This window comes from Eulemur rufifrons, chromosome 10, assembly GCF_041146395.1.
Source record: "Eulemur rufifrons isolate Redbay chromosome 10, OSU_ERuf_1, whole genome shotgun sequence".
NCBI lineage: Eukaryota > Metazoa > Chordata > Mammalia > Primates > Lemuridae > Eulemur > Eulemur rufifrons.
In genome coordinates this window covers 11,301,193-11,319,903 of record NC_090992.1, presented here as the reverse complement: position 1 = coordinate 11,319,903, position 18,711 = coordinate 11,301,193, and the positions used below count along the sequence as shown (strand labels likewise).

General features: G+C 34.1%; 1 protein-coding gene across 24 annotated transcripts in view; it reads right to left on the bottom strand.

The window, feature by feature from the left end:
• Nucleotides 1-18,711, bottom strand: part of TCERG1 (transcription elongation regulator 1) — a 62,242-nt gene that overhangs the window by 23,941 nt on the left and 19,590 nt on the right. For 13 of the 24 annotated variants that reach the window (XR_011235101.1, XR_011235097.1, XR_011235102.1 and 10 more), the window contains 6 exons: nt 17,130-17,330; nt 16,272-16,384; nt 15,413-15,501; nt 3,649-3,809; nt 2,417-2,473; nt 2,237-2,303 (listed from right to left, as the gene is read on the bottom strand). Coding sequence is in view for 18 of the 24 variants with exons in the window: in XM_069483834.1 (XP_069339935.1) it covers nt 2,237-2,303; nt 2,417-2,473; nt 3,649-3,809; nt 15,413-15,501; nt 16,272-16,384; nt 17,130-17,330 (688 nt within the window). In the remaining 6 variants the exon portion in view is untranslated. Of the gene's footprint in view, nt 1-1,093; nt 1,145-2,236; nt 2,304-2,416; nt 2,474-3,648; nt 3,810-15,412; nt 15,502-16,271; nt 16,385-17,129; nt 17,331-18,484; nt 18,548-18,711 lie in introns of all 24 variants that reach the window. The other 11 variants (XR_011235099.1, XM_069483827.1, XM_069483832.1 and 8 more) reach the window with 3 other exon arrangements.

Here is an 18,711-nt window from a genome sequence, read left to right as displayed (position 1 = left end):
AAAAAAAAGCTTAGCTAACACTACAGTAAAACTATGTGTTAGAATCAAACAGCACAGAATATCATTCTAGTTCTTAAAATAATATAGAAAAAACATTATTTTTCAAAAGGTTTTACATTTTAAATACGTGAAATATTTTTTTAAATCTAATAAAATTTATATTAAGTGGTATATTTTAGTAATCTCAAGCATTTATCTTGAAAATAAAATTAAAATATCTCTAAACTTGGCCAAGTGAATATGTGAGATATATACCTTACCTACCTGACATTTTTATTACTCACTTTCTGGGTGATAAGTTGAGATTTAAGTTGAAGGACAGGTCCCAGAGAGCAACCATGGGCCCAGGAGTAGTTAGGTAGAATTAGAACTATTCATCAATGACTAAACTATCTCTCACTCCTCCAAAAATGCACCCCAGGGCTAAGGACAACCCTGTTGCTGTGTGGTACTCAAGTGAGATTGTAAACACAAAAATCAAGTCACCTCTCAAACATAGGCACTATGAAAAAGGCCCATTTCATGTAAATAATCAAAAAAAGTAAGTAGCTAAGTAACACTCGAATATATTTCAGCAGATCTTTCTCCTTAAATATGATCTGCTAAGTTTATTAATAAAATTGGCCCATATTCTCTATACAAACTTAAGGGAATCAAGAAAACAGATATCTGAAAAATTCAAAAGCACGCTCTACAGGGAACTGTAGGTAGCCCAGGAGATTTAAATGGAACTAGGGCTAACCCACAATGCATGTATTGAGAGGTAATCAGCAACTTTGGGAATGAATCAAAAGAAACAGAAGACATAGTCCATGACCTGCAGGAACTTAGCGAGATAGTCTGTGACCTAAGATATGCATAAAACAAACAGGTAAAAGCAATTTGCCAAACAATATACCCTCTTATAATAATTTATTTAAGAACTATTTAAATAGTTAAAAGACATCCAAGAAATACAATAACTAATGAAAACAAATAACCTTTATAGAATTATACTAAATAAAAATGTCACAATACAAGCTATCACTATCTATCTCAATAAAAGAAATAAAAGAAAAACTAAGCCAGGAAAAACAGGCTTTTAGCTTTGTACCTAAATAGAGAAGCTCGGGCAATCCACATAAAGGACTTCTTTGACATTCTCCTGATAAAAGCAGTTAAAAACCTTACAGAGTTGTCTATAAGAACAAACAATTAAAAACAACCTAAAAGTTTAACATTGTAGAAACATCCAAAATTATGGTATATAAACAGAATGAATACAGTCATTTATAATAATTAAGAAAACATGTCTTATTCTAGACTTTTTTAAAAGAACACAAAATCAGTTAATCACAACTAATAAAAATACTTATACATTTGGTCAAGAACTAAAAAGTCAATTGCAGAAATGAAAATAGCTGTGTTACGGTAACAGATTATGACTGATTCTCTTTAATATCTTAGTTTCTTTAACATTGTTGCCAATAAATAATTTTTTTAAAAAGAATCACCCTTGACAGGGATTGTCTTGCTGATTTCCTTGCCATGATTTGGCTGCATTCAATCTGTCCTTTTCAGATAAGGACTATGATTAACCAGTCTCTAATGTCTTTAAACTTTCCTTTTTGCTGCTAAATAATGGTCCCATTCCACCCTCCCAACACACACACCCTCTACCCCACCCTTCCACCCCCCATGATAAGTAACATTTACATTTTACACAACTCTAGAGCACTGGCCAACCTAATGCTTTAACTTCTAACATTTTCTTTCTGTCAGAGTACTTTCTAAGTATTCCTTAGTACTCCATCACTCCTTAGCAAATAGTAATGACAACAGACTCCAGGACTAGGTAAGACACAAGATCAAGATCAAGTATATAAGAGAAAAGTCTGTGTCTGTTATGATGAGAGCTGTGGAATTATCTGTTGAGATCTTTATCCAGGAAGAACTTATTTATAAAATTCAGAACTAATGAATTTCTGAAGAATCAATCAATCAATTTCAAAAATGTCGGTGGCTTCATAATACATATTTGAATAACCAAATCTTTTACAAATCTAGCAACAGAAGGGACACATTTTCTACACTGTAAAACAAAGCCATTTAATATCAGGCCTAAGAATGTAATCATGACTTCTGTCTCCTACCATTAATATTACCTGTCCCTTCCAATCACAAACTGATTATGATCTAATCAATTTTTAAAGAGATAAAATCTACCTGAATCACACAAACTATATGCATTACTTACTTCCGCTTTTTTGCTTTAACAGGCTCATCTTCATTAATTTCTTCCATTAGGTCTTGTTCTTCTTTAACTGAACAAAATTTAATTAAAATATTTAGGCATGAATTCTTCAGCTAATCTCTACCAGAACACTTGCTTTAATAGTATTAAAAAGAAGCTACAATTTATAGTTAGTTCACTCACTTGCACTCATAGAGAATTGCCACTTTTGGATGGACAGCATTGTTGGGGTTGGGTGCCCTGGCAAAAACATTTCAAATATTGTTATAGAATAATTACATGCATATATTTCACAAACCTTTTTTTAAATTACTGTTTATATAAAATACCCACCTCTCAATATTCATTCCTTTATAAAACACTAAACAAACCATATTAATTCTATACTTCCTCTATTTATCCTCCCTTTACATTAAATTTTCAATTCATTTTGAATGGTTTCTTGCCCAAACCTTAAATTTACAAATACAAAAAATAAAACTTTCTTGATTTAGAATTTACATTACCTTTTTATGATGCATATTAACGTACTTATCAAATGAATGAATCAAATGTTTAAAAAGTTATCATTCAATACTATGATTATAAAGTATCATTAATATCATACGTATAAAAAACAAATATTGCTGAAGAGGTACCTAATATTACCCTCAGCACCAGACAGGCAAAGTCATACTGATTCGGAAACTACTTACAGGCTGAAAATGTCAGTACCACATATATACAATGCATGAAATCTTCTCAATCACTATAAATGATATATATTAGCATTTATTTCATTAGAAGTATTAAATGATTCATGTATCTTGCTTCTGTACTACATGGGGGCCAGGGTTCAATAAAAACACAACTATATCAATACAAGGGCAAATTACCAACAAGAAATATATAACATAAATCATGTACAAATACATATATACTCAATACATTGGAATTCCATCTAAACATGGGGTAGATTAAAAGATAATCTCTTAGTAAGATTTAGGTGGCTCTATATTCTCAGGAATAAAGCTTTTGTATTTTTACAAAATTTTGTAAACAAAATATTTTTAAAAACCTCTGGATAGTGTTTTTTTTTTTTTCCCAAAAAATATATTACTAGGCACAAAAGGTGCTGAAAGGCTCACTAAGGAGCACTTTGGTAGTATTAGTAAGCATCAAGGAAGCAGCAGTAGTACCAACCTATCTTGAACTGAGTCTTAAGAAGGATAAGAAGTTAAAAACATACATATTTTACAAAGTATAATCTTATCCAAGTTCTTAATTATTACTGCACTCAAACTAGCATAGCAGTTTTTTTCCTAAAATTTCTTACATTCCTTGAAAAATAAAGTTTCTAAATGGCCTTCACATTTTCTGTCAAGAGATTAAAACAATGTTTCAATTGGTGGATATATTCCTAATTTAAAACTTACTTAGTTTCTTCATGTCTTCCATTCCTTTTTTATGAGGGGGCTCCTGAATAATTTTGTCAACATCTGCCCTTCCAATCAGATCATCAGGTCGGTCCCACATAGAAAGACGAGTGGTGGGATTATAAAAGAAGACTCGCTCATCCCCGGTCCAAACAACACACCTAAGAATTGATTCAAAATATCATTTTTTTATGTTACAGAACACATTTTGTAGCTAGATCTTCTACTGTCAATCTTTCAAAGGGGGAAGAGGAAGGTAGTGAAGAAGGATATGTTCTTACTACCAGTAATTATTTATAAAAAAACTAAACATGTCTTTCAGAACAGAAAACAGTTGACTAAGGTAAAAACAGCAGCTCAACATATTGAGAAAATTAGGAAAAGGCAAAGCAATCTGTGATCAGAGTTTAGAGTGCTTAGGAACTTGGTTTAGTACACTCCATTTGAGAGCAGTAAATTTTAAACTATCACAAAGGATCAGTTTAATAGCAAGGAATAATAATGCTATTAAGCAGTTCTAAAGCTAAAGGACAGACCATAGCACCCTATTACATAGTAGTTCTTAATATTTTTTAACAAACCAAAATTACATACTCAAATACAACCTTCCATGAAGACTTTATATCTGCAATAAACAGGGAAGTATCAGTTGTGCTAGGGCACCACACACCACCATAGCTCACGACAGCCCACTGGTCCTATTAATTACAAGTGGAAATCTTGGACCAAAAAAAGAGTATGTGCAGACTCTGTACAGTCTTTAAAAAATAAACAGAAAAAAGTATGGAAGACAGTAAAAATTTAGAGAAGTAACTGCAAGGGAGTAAATTTCCTATTTCTCCCCTACTCATAACTCTGCCCTGAGGGTGATTCCTGGTTGCAGAGTAGCATGTTGGCAACAGCACAGGCAGCTAAAATTCCAACAGAAACCAGGGCTTCACAGCCAGAGAACCAAAAATTAATCACTACTTGTCAAGCCCAAGGTCCTCTAGATGTTGAAATTATTAGACAAAGCCTCCTACATTGAAATAGTCACACAAAGACCTGAGAGCAACAGTAATAACTAGACTTCATGAGATAAAGAAAAACATTTCACTTGAAATAAATGAAAAGATAGGAGTTCTCAGTAGATAAACTATAAAAAAAAAAGAACCAAATGGAAATTTTAGAAATTGAAAATAACTGAAATTTCCCTGGATTGGCTCAAGAACAGAACAAAGATGACAGAAGAAACATTCACTGAACCAGAAGATGGATCCGTAATTATTCCACCCAAAGAACATGGGGAGAAGAATAGAATGAACCTATGGGACTATCACAAAATGTCTAATATGCATGTCATGGGGTTCCAAGAGGAGGAAAAAGAATGGGACAGAAAAAATTTAAAGACATAGGCCGGGCGCGGTGGCTCACGCCTGTAATCCTAGCACTCTGGGAGGCCAAGGTGGGCGGATCGTTTGAGCTCAGGAGTTCGAGACCAGCCTGAGCAAGAGCGAGACCCCACCTCTACTAAAAATAGAAAGAAATTATATGGACAGCTAAAACTATATATAGAAAAAATTAGCCGGGCATGGTGGCGCATGCCTGTAGTCCCAGCTACTCGGGAGGCTGAGACAGGAGGATCGCTTGAGCTCAGGAGTTTGAGGTTGCTGTGAGCTAGGCTAACGCCACGGCACTCACTCTAGCCTGGGCAACAGAGTGAGACTCTGTCTCAAAAAAAAAAAAAAAGACATAATGCCCCAAAATATCTCCCAATTTGTTAAAAGACATAAATATACACATTAAAGAAGCTCAGCAAACCCCAAATAGGAAAAACTTCAAGAAACCAAGAACTACACATAAGATAATCAAACAGGAAAACATTAAAAAAAAAAAAAACTTGATAGCAGATAGTAAAAAGAAAAGAAAAGGTACAATACATACAAAGAAATGATTCCAAAGATCATGGAATTCTTAGCAGAAACCACAGAAGCCAAAATACAGTGGAACAACATCTTTAATGTTCTGGAAAAAAAAAAAAAAAAAAAAAGAACTGCCAGAATATCCTTCAGAAACAAGGGCAAAAAAAAAAAAAAATCTTCTCAGGTGAAGAAAAACTAAGAGATTTCATTTCCCACAGGTCCATTCTTCATGCTGAAAGGAAGCGATACTAAAGAGCAAACTGGATTGTCAGGAATGAAGAAAAAATGAACAGAAATCGTAAATAAAAAAGATTTTTTTCCTCTAAAGTTTTTTAAAAATATGTATGAAAAATTGTAACACTGATGGGGTTTTCATGTAGGTAGTAGTAATACACATGACAACTAAATGCGGTGTGGAGTTAAAAAAGGACTTATATGGTAGCAAAAGTTTCCACATTTTTCGTGAAGTGGTACATTACTAATTCTAAACAGACATAGACTATGACACATAGGTATGTATATTATAATCCCTAGAGCACAACTAAATAACACAAAGAGCTATCACCAAAAAGCCAACAGACAAATTAAATGGAATGCAAAACAGAATTCAAATAATTCAACTGAAAGTAGTAAAGAGAGAACAGAGGAATAAAAAATAGAGATGACAAACAGAAAACAAATAATGGTACACCTAAATCTAACCATATCGAAAATCACATTACATGTTAGTCTCAACACTTCAATTAAAAAGCAAGAATAGACACAGTGGATAAAAACACAAGACACTACCATAAGCTGTCTATAAGAAACGCACTTTAAATATAAGGCCAAAGAATGGTTGAAAGTCAATGGATGGAAAAGGATATGCTGTAGGAACAGAAAGCATAAAAGACAGAAATGGCTGTTTTTTAACAACTGGTAAAATAGACTTAAAGACAAGAGTAGAAGGAAGATAAAGAGGTTCATTTCATAATGATAAAAGGGACAATTCATTAGGAAGATATAACAATTGTAAAATGTATAAATTAGGTTATTAAGTATGGAATGTCCTATTTGCTTAAGTAATTTAAGCTTGCCAGTTGTTATCTCTGACATTTCATTTGGACACTTCTTTTTTGTTGTTGTTGTGAAGGTACATCCTCATTCTTTCAAATGTAGTTTGGCTTGTAATCATCTTTCAAAAAAACTTTTAGAGCAATTTTTGAGAAAGCATGGATAAGTCAAAAAATTCATGTTATTTTTGAGTATGAGTTCCATCGTGGAACCAATGCAGCGCACACAGCTTGAAATATCAACAAAGCGTCTAGGTGGCTAATAAACACACAGTACTACGTCAATGGTTTAAGAAATTGTGTTCTGGTAATTTTAATCTTGAAAATGAGCCATGTGGGTGGCCTGACACCAAGGTGGATAATTATGAGCTGAAAGCTGGAGTGAAAGTGAATCCATGTCAACCTATGAGTGAATTACCAGTAAGGTCTGACGTTACTATGCCAACAATAGTGGGCCATTTGAAACAAATCGGCATGGTTAAGAAGCTGAAAAGATGGGTACCACATGAACTAAACAGGCATCAGAAGAGAAATCGTCTCAAAGCTTGCCTTTCTTTACTGTCATGACATAAAGGTGAACCATTTGTATGCTGTATTGCTATGTGTGATGAACAATGGATTCTTTTTGACAAACACAAGCATTCGGCACGATGGCTCAATAAAGATGAAGTGCTGAAACACAGTCGAAAACTGAATATCCATCAAAAAAACTAACGGTGTCTGGTGGTCCAGTGCTGGTATTACCCACTACAGCGTTATGAAACCTGGTCAATCCATTATAGCAGATGTCTACTGCAACCCATTGGACAGAAGGATGAGGATGCTTGCCATGAAGCAGCCAAGAATGGTCAATAGAGACAGGCCAATCCTCCTGCAAGACAACGCTCGAGCACATGTTGCACAAACAACACTGCTCAAACTACAGCAGCTGGACTTGGAAACTCTCTGTCATCCACCATATTCACCAGACCTTGTACCAACTGACTCCCACTTCTTCCAGGCTTTGGACCACTTCTTGCAAGGAAAAATATTCAATTCTCAACAAGCTGTGGAAAATGCTTTTCACGATTTCAAGGCCACTTGCGCTCCAGGCTTCTTCGCTGCTGGCATAAGCAAGCTACTGTTAAGATGGCAAAACTGTGTCAAGAGTTTAGTCACATACTTTGATTAATTGCACTGCTTTTTATTTGAGATATAATAAACTAAACTTTTGATTCAAAATCAGACATTTCATATTTAATAACCTAAATAAGTCTACTAACAGAGCCTCAAAATAGATCAAGAATGGGCCAAATTAAAGAGAGAAATAGATAATTCTACAATATATTAATATCACTCTCTCTCAACAATTCATAGACAACAAGTGATAGACGAAAAGACTCAAAACAAACAGTACTAAGAGAGATATACGCTGAGCAAAACCACAGGTCTCAATCAATGTCAATGTATCAAAATCATACAAAGTGCGTTTTCTGACTGCTGGTCAATTATTAACGTAAGTAGAGTACCTAGAAAAATTCCAAATATCTAGAAACAACAGACTTCTAAATAATTCATGAGACATAAAGACAAATCAAAAAGTAAATTTTAAAATAACATAAACTGAATGGAAATGAAATACATTTATCAAAATTTGTGGAATGCCACTAAAGCAGTGCTTGCTGAAAAGTAAACTTAAGTCTTTTAAATGTTCACACTAGAAAGAACTATACTAACAATCTAAGAACTCACCACAAGAAAACAGAAAAGGAAGCATAAAGTAAACCTAAAGAAGGTGAAAGGAAAAGCAGCCTATAATTGGTTTTGTGAAAAGATCAAAAAAAATAAACTTTTAAGCTGACTGATAAGAAAAGAGATCACGAACCACGACTATCTGGAATGAAAAAGAGGTTATCACTATAGATCACAGAGACATTTAAAGGACATTAAGAGAATAATATGAACAATTTCACAACAACAAATTCAACAACTTAAGACAAAGTAAATTTCTTAAAAAAATATAATGTACCAAAATTGACAGAAGGGATAGAAAACCTGAATAACCCTGTAGAACTAGTAAAGAAGTTTAATTTAACAAAAGCTTCCCCCCTCCAAAAAAAACCCTTTAGAACCAGATAGTTTTACCTGTTAATTCTATAACATTAACTTTTACTTCAGGGAGAAAGTAATACCATCTTACAAGCTTTTTCAGTAAACAGAGGAGTGGAAATCACCAATCACTACCCAACACATTTTATGAAACAGACATAACCCTAATACCAAAACCTAACAAAGAAAGACATTACAAAAGAAAATTGCAGATTAATATCCCACATATAGATACAAAATCCTTAATGAATTAGAAAATCAAGGAAAACACAACAATATATAAAAATAAGATACCATGACAAATAATACATATCCCAGAAATGCAATACCAGTTTAACATTAAAAAGTCAATGTAATTCACCATATTAGAAGAATGAAGGAGAAAAACTCATTCATTTCAGTAGATTCAGATTTATGATTAAAAAAACTAACAAACAAGGAACTTCCTCAAATTGATAAAGGGTATCTCTGAAAAATCTACAGCTAATATTATTTGATGGTAAAAGACTCAGCTGTCTCCCCCTACTATCAGGAACAAGGCAAGAACGCCCACTTTCATCTGTTCTATTTAGCATTGCAATAAAGGGCCTAGCAATAAGGAGAAAAAATAATAATAAAAGGCATAAAAGATCAAAAAAGAAATAAGAATGTTCCTTTTGCACATGATTATTTACACAGAAAAGCCCAGGGAATCTACAAAGCCATTGTAATAAACCAATTTAGCAAGGTTCTAAAATACAAAGTTAATATACGAAAATCAATTCTATTCTTATATATTAACAGCAATCAATTGGAATATGAAATTTTTGAAAAATATACAATGTGCAATAGCACCAAGTAACATAATACCTAGAGCTAAACCTAGCAAAATATGTCCATGAACTCTACATTGAACACTCTAAGAGAAATTAAAGACCTAAACAAATGAAAGATAAATCATATTCATGAATTAGAAGAGACAACATTGTTAAGATGTCGATTCTCTGCAACTTTTCTATAGATTCAATGTAATCTGAATGAAAATTCCAGCAGGCTTTGTGTATGCGTGCATGGAATAAGAAGCTATCAGGACATATCAGAACTAACGAAGAAACCATGGACAAAGAATTCTCTTGTCACAAAACTGCCCTGTGCTATTAAATGTACTATTTAATATGCATAATAAAATACTGGGAAAAGTGTACTCATGTCTGCAATATTTAATGCATCAAAAATTAAGACTGGTATATGCATTGAAGGAAGGATAAATAAGTGATAAAGCAAATCCGGCAAAATGATAACTATAGAATCTAGGTGGCCAATATATGTTCTCTACAATTCTTTCAATGTTTCTGTTAAGTTTCTAATTTTTCATAATAAACTATTGGGAGTAAAACACTAAAAAAAGAACCCATAGAAACACAGCATTAAAAAAAAGGTTCTGTGCTATTCTCCATAAGTACAAAATCAACTAAAGTTCAATGACACATTTTTGATAAGCTAAATAAAACCCAACACAGATAAATAAAGCATGGCAGATACGGCAGTCCTTCCTATACACAGTAGTACAGGATTATAAAAATAACTGCAAGCTAAAATTCTCACACATTCTTAGTAATGGGAAAAATTACAATTCGCCTGTGACCTTTAAAAACTCGTCAAAACAATAAAAACTCTTAGAACCAGAAACTAATGTTAACACAAAATGTTTCTAATTTTGACCTCTCTTTATTAATTTTCAAAAATTTGTCAAACTAAGGTCATAAATCATCAGGGAAAAAAATTCCAGTACAGGTAAAGGAAACATGAAACTTCACGTTTTACATTTAAGTTCTTATCGCCAAAGAAACAGTAATCTGAAGATATCAAGAGTCAGAAATACTAATTAAAATGTTATTATCCAAATGATGTAGCATATTCCGCTTAGCTGAACAATCTGTTTAGCTTCAAGTTAGCACTTAACCATTTAATAAGAAATGGCATTCAGATGAATTATAAAAGCACGACGAATAGGCCAGGCATGGTGGCTCATGCCTGTAATCCAAGCACTCTGGGAGGCCAAGTAGGGAGGATCACTTGAGACCAGGAGTTTCAAACCAGGCTGAGCAAGAGCAAGACCTCGTCTCTACTAAAAATAGAAAGAAATTAGCCGGCCAACTAAAAATATATAGAAAAAAATAGCTGGACACAGTGGCACATGCCTGGAGTCCTACCTACTCGGGAGGTTGAGGCAGGAGGATTGCTTGAGCCCAGGAGTTTGAGGTTGCTGTGAGCTAGGCTGATGCCACGGCACTCTAGCCCAGGCAACAAAGCAAGACTCTGTCTCAAAAAAAAAAAATCAAAAATAGCACTAGGAATATATACATGCATTTGGGGAAGGAGGATGGAGATGCTTCTTAAAAAGACACTGAGGCCGGGCGCGGTGGCTCACGCCTGTAATCCTAGCACTCTGGGAGGCCAAGGCGGGTGGATCGCTTGAGGTCAGGAGTTCGAGACCAGCCTGAGCAAGAGCAAGACCCCATCTCTACTAAAAAAAATAGAAAGAAATTATATGGACAACTAAAAATCTTTATAGAAAAAAATTAGCCAGGCATGGTGGCGCATGCCTGTAGTCCCAGCTACTCGGGAGGCTGAGGCAGGAGGATCACTTAAGCCCAGGAGTTTGAGGTTGCTGTGAGCTAGGCTGATGCCATGGCACTCACTCTAGCACGAGCAACAGAGCGAGACTCTGTCCCAAAAAAAAAAAGAAAAAAATAAAGACACTGAACCTAGAAGCTATAAGTAAAAAGATCAGTCAATTTGACCTCATTAAAATACAAAATTTATGTAAGACAGGACACCAAAACAAAAATCAAGAGACTGAGAGAAACTATAATACATATAAAAGTCAAAGGATTAGTAACAATACACATAAAAAGCTCCCACATATCATTAAGAAAAAAAGTCCATAAAAAAAGTACAAACATGCAGAGGCAACTGACAGCCAATAAACATGATGTAAGTACAACCACATCAGTATTCAAGAAATATAAGATACTTTTTATCAGGCTACCAAAGATTTAAAAGGAATATAGTATCACTACACTACTATACATGAGGGAAAACCAGTAATCTCAGGCTGCTGGTGGGAAAATTAACTGGTAGAGCCTTCCAACCACCACCCCCCCCACCCAAAAATCCTTTTCTGAGCTCTATTTGGCAATATCCACCAAAATTTTAAATAGTTATTAGTGATTGATTCAGCAATTTCATTTCTAGGAATGAATCCAACAGAAATACTTGCATGTGTTCACAAAGAAATATCTATGAAGATGTCCCAAATAGCAACTTTTGTAATGCCAGGGACAAAAAAAGGGGGAAATAACCTAACCACACATTTGTAGGAAAATTATTCATTTTCATACAACAGAGAATTATGCTGTCATGAATAGAATTCTATGTAATAAAAGTCCAAGATTGCTGACGCACTAATATTTAGTAAAAAAAAAAAACCCTGAGGAATAATATATTTGTAAAAGATACTATATAATGAGCATGTTACCACATGCTCCTATACTTACACATAAAAGATAATAAAAGCAAAAGGTATAGAAGTTATACCAAACTGTTTAACGGGAAGGTTCGATGAAGGTGGAATTCTATAATTTTTTATTTTATGTAATTGTTTCATGTTGTATGGCTTTTTATGAATTCAGCTATTCTAAGTTGCACCAAAAAGATAAACCTGAATCTAATCACACCTTTAGATCTGCTTACGGGTTTACAGGAAATTCAGGAATGGAGGACCCCATTAAACAGTACCATGGGGACACAATAATAATATCCAGATTTGGGAATGCTATAGGAAAAACATACTTATTTCTTCAATGACAAAAACAAGGAGTAAAAATAAGGAAAAGAAGTTGGGTGGGAACCTATAGATTACAAGACTTCAGAAACAAGCTAATTCATTGCAACGTGTGGACTGTATAAAGAAAATGAGTTCAAGCAGGAATAGGAAAGGAAGCACTGATGTGACAAGAGAAAGAAAAGTAGACACCAAGCCAAAGAGGCACACCTCAAAGATATTGCGTGCTCTATTCCAGACCACCCCAATAAGGCAAATATCACATAAAGTGAGTAACAAAAATTTTTGGTTTCCCAGTACATATAAAAGTTATGTTTACAATATACTGCAGTCCATTAAGTATACAATAGCATTATATCTAAACAATGTACATACCTTTATTAAAAAATCCTTTATTGCTAAAAAACTGCTAACAATCATCTGCGCCATCAGTGAGTCATAACCTTTTGGTTGGTGGAGGGTCTTGCCCTGGATGTTGATGCCTGCTGACTGATAGGAGTGGTGGTTGCTGAAGGTTAGGGTGGCTGTGGCAATTTCTTAAAATAAGATAACAATGAAGTTTGCCACATCAATTGCCTCTCCCTTTCACAAAAGACTTCTCTGGGGCATGCAACACCATTTGATACCAATTTATCCACAGCAGAAGAACTTTAAAATCTGGAATAAATCAAAATTGGAGCACCTTGCTGCTGCTTTGTCAACTAAGTCTGGCTAATATTCTAAATCCTTTGGTCATTGCAACACTGTTCACAGCATCTTCATCAGAAGTAGATTCCATCTCGAGAATCCACTTTCTTTGCTCACCCATAAGAAGCAACTCCTTATCCATTTAAGTTTTCTCATGAGACTATAGCAATTTGGTCACATCTTTAGGCTCCACTTTCAGTTCTCTTGCTATGTCCACCACATCTGCAGCGACTTCCTCCACTGAAGTCTTACACCCCTCAGTTATCCATGGAATCAACTTCTTCCAAACTCCTGTTAATGTTGACATCTTCACATCCCCCCATGAATCACGAAGGTTCTTAATGGCATCTAGAATGGTCAATCGTTTCCAGAAGGCTTTCAATTTACTCTGTCCAGATTCACCAGAGGAATCACTGTCTATGGCAGCTATAGCCTTACAAAATTTATTTCTTAAATAAGAAGACTTAAAAGTCAGAATTACTCCCTTGATCCACGGGCTATGGAATGGATGTTTTAGGCATAAAAACAACATTAACTCCTGATACATCTCCATCAGAGCTTGTGGGTAACCTAGTGCATTGTCGATGAGCAGTAACATTTGAAAGGAATCTTTCTTTCTCAGAAGTAGGTCTTAACTGTGGGCTTCAGTAAACCATGCTATAAACAGATCTGCTGTCATCTAGGCTTTGCTATTCCACTGGCAGAGCAGATTTATCATCACTCTTAACAGCCTTAGGATTTTCAGAATGGTAAATGAACATTAGCTTCAACTTAAAGCCAACAGCTGCATTAACCTCTAACAAGAGAGTCAGCCTGTCCTTTGAAACTTTCAAGTCAGGCATTGACTTCTCCTTTCCAGCTATAAAAGTCCTAGATGGCATGTACTTCCAATAGAAGGCTCTTTTGTCCATGTTGAAAATGTGTTGATTAGCGCAGTTGCCTTCATCAATGACGTTAGCTAGACTTCCTGGGTAACATGCTGTAGTTTCTACATCAGCTCTTGCGGCTTCACCTTCAATTTTATGTTATGGAAATGACTTTTCTTAAATCTCACGAACCCGCCTCTGCTAGCTTCCAACTTTTCTTTTGCAGCCTTCTCTCCTCCCTTACCCTTCAAAGAATTGAAGAGAGGTAGGCCCTTGATCTGGATTAGGCTTTGGCTTAAGGGAATGTTATAGCTGGTCTGAGCTATCCATACCACTCAAACTTTCTCTATATCGGCAATAAGGCTGCTTTGCTTTCTTATCATTCATGTGTTCACTAGAGTAGCACCTTTAATTTCCTTTAAGAATTTTGTCTTTGCATTCACAACTTGACTAACTGGTGTAAGAGGCCTAGCTTTTGGCCTATCTTGGCTTTTTACATGCCTTCCTCACTAAGCTTAATCATTTCCAGCTTCTGATTTAAGGTGAGTTATGCAACTCATTCTTTCACTTGAACAATTAAAGACCCCGTAGGGTTATCAATTGTTCTAATTTTCATATTGTTGTGTCTCAGGGAATAGGGAGGCCCAAGCAGAGGAAGACAGGAAAACAGACAGACAGCAGAGCAATGAGAACACATATACAACATTTGTTAACTTTATCATCTTACATGGGCGTGGTTTGTGGTACTCCTAAAGAATAACAATAGTAATACCAAAGATCACTGATCCTAAAGCACCATAACAGATGTATTAATAAAGAAAAATTTTGAAATATTGTGAGAATTACCAAAATGTGACACAGAGACACAAAGTGAGCACAAGCTATTGGAAAAATGGCACTGATAAGACTTGATAAAGGGTTGCCACAAAGCTTCAATTTGTAAGAAATGTATCTCTGAAAAACAATAAAGCAGAGAACAATAAAACGAGGTATGCCTGTACTTAGATAAAAAGACGTAATTTTACATAGTTCTATAAATGTAATCACATACTGGGTATGCACATAAAAACAAATTTAAAACATTTTAAACAATAAAAAGTATATTCGGATCCACAGTGGTTCATGTTTATAATTAAAAACAATGAACATTAATAGAGAGTATCATGAAGGAAGACACTTGTAGCAATTGAAATTTAGGTTTGAACACCCCAAATACAACAAATAAAAACATATTTGACATATATGCTTTTAAAAGTACTTTTTCTACAAAATAAACCACGTAACAATCAAGTATGATTTAAATAAGAAAGAAAAGAAAACTTACTAATTAAGCTAAATACATACCATGGAGTCCCAGGAATAGGAGTAGTAGCTACTGGCTTTGCCTTCTGGGCAGCCTTTTCTTCTTCGGTCATCTCCTCTTCTTTGGGCTCCTATGGGAAATAATATTACTCCCATTTAATTACTATCACAAAACTACACTTGAATATTCCACAAAAAAGAGTGTAACTGCAAACAACTTCAAGTGCAACCAACACAAGGTGTGTTGCTAGAAGATGAGGGGGGACTTCAAGTAGAAATTTCTAAAAAAAGAAAATCTAAATCCTTGCCCACAGAGGAATTTAATTTCACAACAGCAGAACCAGCAGCAGCATCTGGTCTTATCTCATAGACTCACTAACCATGTGATTAGGAGCAGAAATGGAGAATTACAGTATAAAGAATTAGAGGAGATCTCTTTATCTAACATTGTTTCTGATTTCTGCTAACTGTCCTACTATTAAAATATGACTACCATCAGTCCTTCATTGAGTCAATGAAGCTTCCAAAAACCAACTCCTCTAAAGGGACCATTCCATGCCAGAACACAACAGTAGAGAGGACAGATAAAATGTATCCTACATTCTCCAAATATGAAGCTACACTTATGATTTTAACATGTACCAGTCTCAAAGTCAAGATGTTGGAGATCAGGTCCAAGCTCTGGTCCCAGGCCCTTTCTTTCTATGGGCTTCAGTTTAGTATAAGAAGTAATTTAATGAAATTTTCAAAGGAAAAATTGAACTAGAAACTTCAAAGAACCATTAGATTTCAAAAATCAAATTCATAACAATTATTTAAAAATATATCAAACAGGTATTTAGTTACAAGTAAATTGTACCAAACAATGTGGCTCCAAGCTTTATGGGTTGTGGCCCTTTACCTCCTTTATCTCCTTTATAGGCTCTTCTTTAGGATCCTCCTCCTCTGTCTCCATTGGAAGAGGTTCTTCAGAAGGTTCTTTAATTGGCTCTTTAATCTTCTCTTCTAATTTTTCTATTAAGAAATTAAGATGCCATCACTCAAAAGTTTTGACAGAATTTTCTAAGAACATTCAGAGAACAAGCAGTTGAGATATTCCATTTCTAGATACTAACCATAAACATAAAATGTCCTTCCTTGTAATATCATTGATGTGACTCTAATGTAATACTCAACTATAAATATCTTGCTATAACAGTCAGGAAACTGTCTTTAAAGAAAACCTACTGACTTCAAAGGGGCATAGAGTCTTTCGGGTCATTCATAATACCATTTGTCGCAATTATTCATTTTGCTGAAAGGGGTAAGATATACTACTAAGAAACGCAGGAACAGAAATAGGACATTGTCACACAGAAAATTATGAGTCTTCCACAACATCTAAGGATCCAAGGGCCTAATTCTTTTTCTTCCTTCAGAAAACATAAAATATATAGTTGGTTTCCTTCCTGATCAGTACTATTGATCTCAATAAGGATAATAATTATACAATAATTAAAAAATTCTTGAGAACAGTAAAAATATATACATATATATGTACAACTTAATTTTTCCAAATAGAAAAAAATGATGATAAATATTTAAGTAGAATTGGCCTTTTAAACAAATACATATTTATCAATTCAGTAGAAATAAATAATCCCACAAATACGTTAAACTAGAAAATCCCTCAAACTCTTAAAAAGAAATTAACTCAGAATTCCAAATAGCATTCTACTTATTATAGTCATACTATGTCCCAAGTCATTATAACCTATACCTTTTTCCTTTAGTTCTTGGGGTTTTTCCCAGGTTGATTCTAATGTTCTATTATTATAATAATATGTCTTCCCATCTGCTGTTTTATATTCAGTCCACTCAGAAACTGCTGTTGCTCCAGCTAAGGTAGCAGGTGAAGCTGCAATAGCAACCTGGGGATGTATCATGGGTACAATAGGAGGGGCCATTCCTGGCAATACACCTAAAAAAAGAATAATAAAAAATTAGATCCAAGGATCAAACTGCAACACAAAACAAAACTCTAAAATATGGGCTAAGTCTTTCTATTAAATGTTAATAAATGAATGGACCAGTTGGAACAAAAAAATCATATAAAAAGATGGTTTAAATATTACTTAATTCTATTCCTCTGTTTTTTTAGTTCTAATACCTTAATTCAATGAGACACAGAAATTCAATCCAAGAAGCACTTTAAGGACAGTCAGAAATTTGGGTCTCACATGACAAAGTCTTAACATAATAAATTATAAAAATCATGGTATATTCCCCACTTATGAATAGAAAAATGTTTACAAAAATAGCTTCTCAAATTCTAATGAAATCAAAAACATATTTACTGAGCATATTTCTTGATGCAAAATTATTTTCTAGTTCTAAGATACCCAAGAGGATATGAATAAAATTCTCAGTTTTAAAGCAAATGACTGAGTTTATCAAATCTAAATGATTAAGTCAGATATCCCTGTAAACTGTGTCAATTTACTCTTTTCCTAAAGAAAGCAAAGCTGCTTCTACTTTTTAGAAGACAAGCCAAGATTTTTATTTTTTTACAATATAGCTAAATATAAGCTGATACTACATAAATAAAATACTTTTAAAATAAGGATACATAAATCAAAATTGGGGAGAAAAAAATCCCCAAATCCTACCCTAGAATTTAAGTTTCAGGTAGTTGTATTACTTCAATAACTTTAAAATGTAAATGTATACTACACATACAAATAATCACACACATATACTCACTAGCATGCAAGTATAATCACATCACTTTACACATGAAAATGATTTTTTTATATTTAACTTAAAAACACACATCTAAAATAAAATAAAATGTTATGAATATGAGAATGAAGTTGTTTACACTTATTACATAAATTAAGATATAAAGTGATCTGACCTTATTTGCTTTTGTGAACCAAAGAAGCTAATACTACAGGCAATTGGGAAAATTAAGTGTTGGCCAAATATGACAACTGCATTTATATTGCTCATTAAAAAGAAAAATATAAAAAAATCCACTCACTTGGGCAAAAGAATAAATAAAAGGATAAACAACAACATTCACTACCATGCCAACTTACAGACAAAACAAACTAAGATGGTTTTAAAAATTACCGGTCTTGGTGGTAGCGACTGTCTTTACATACGGGCAGCTGACTATTTGCATCATTGCTACACCTGTAAAATGGATAAGCAAGCATACGTTGGAAAGCTGCCATTGTATGTCGGCTACCACTGGGATTCAGGGAAATAATTTAAGACTACAATTTAGAATGCTAATTCTAATGAAAAAGACCAAGAATGGAGTAAAATTTTTTTTGTTTGACATTTTGTGGGAAGTG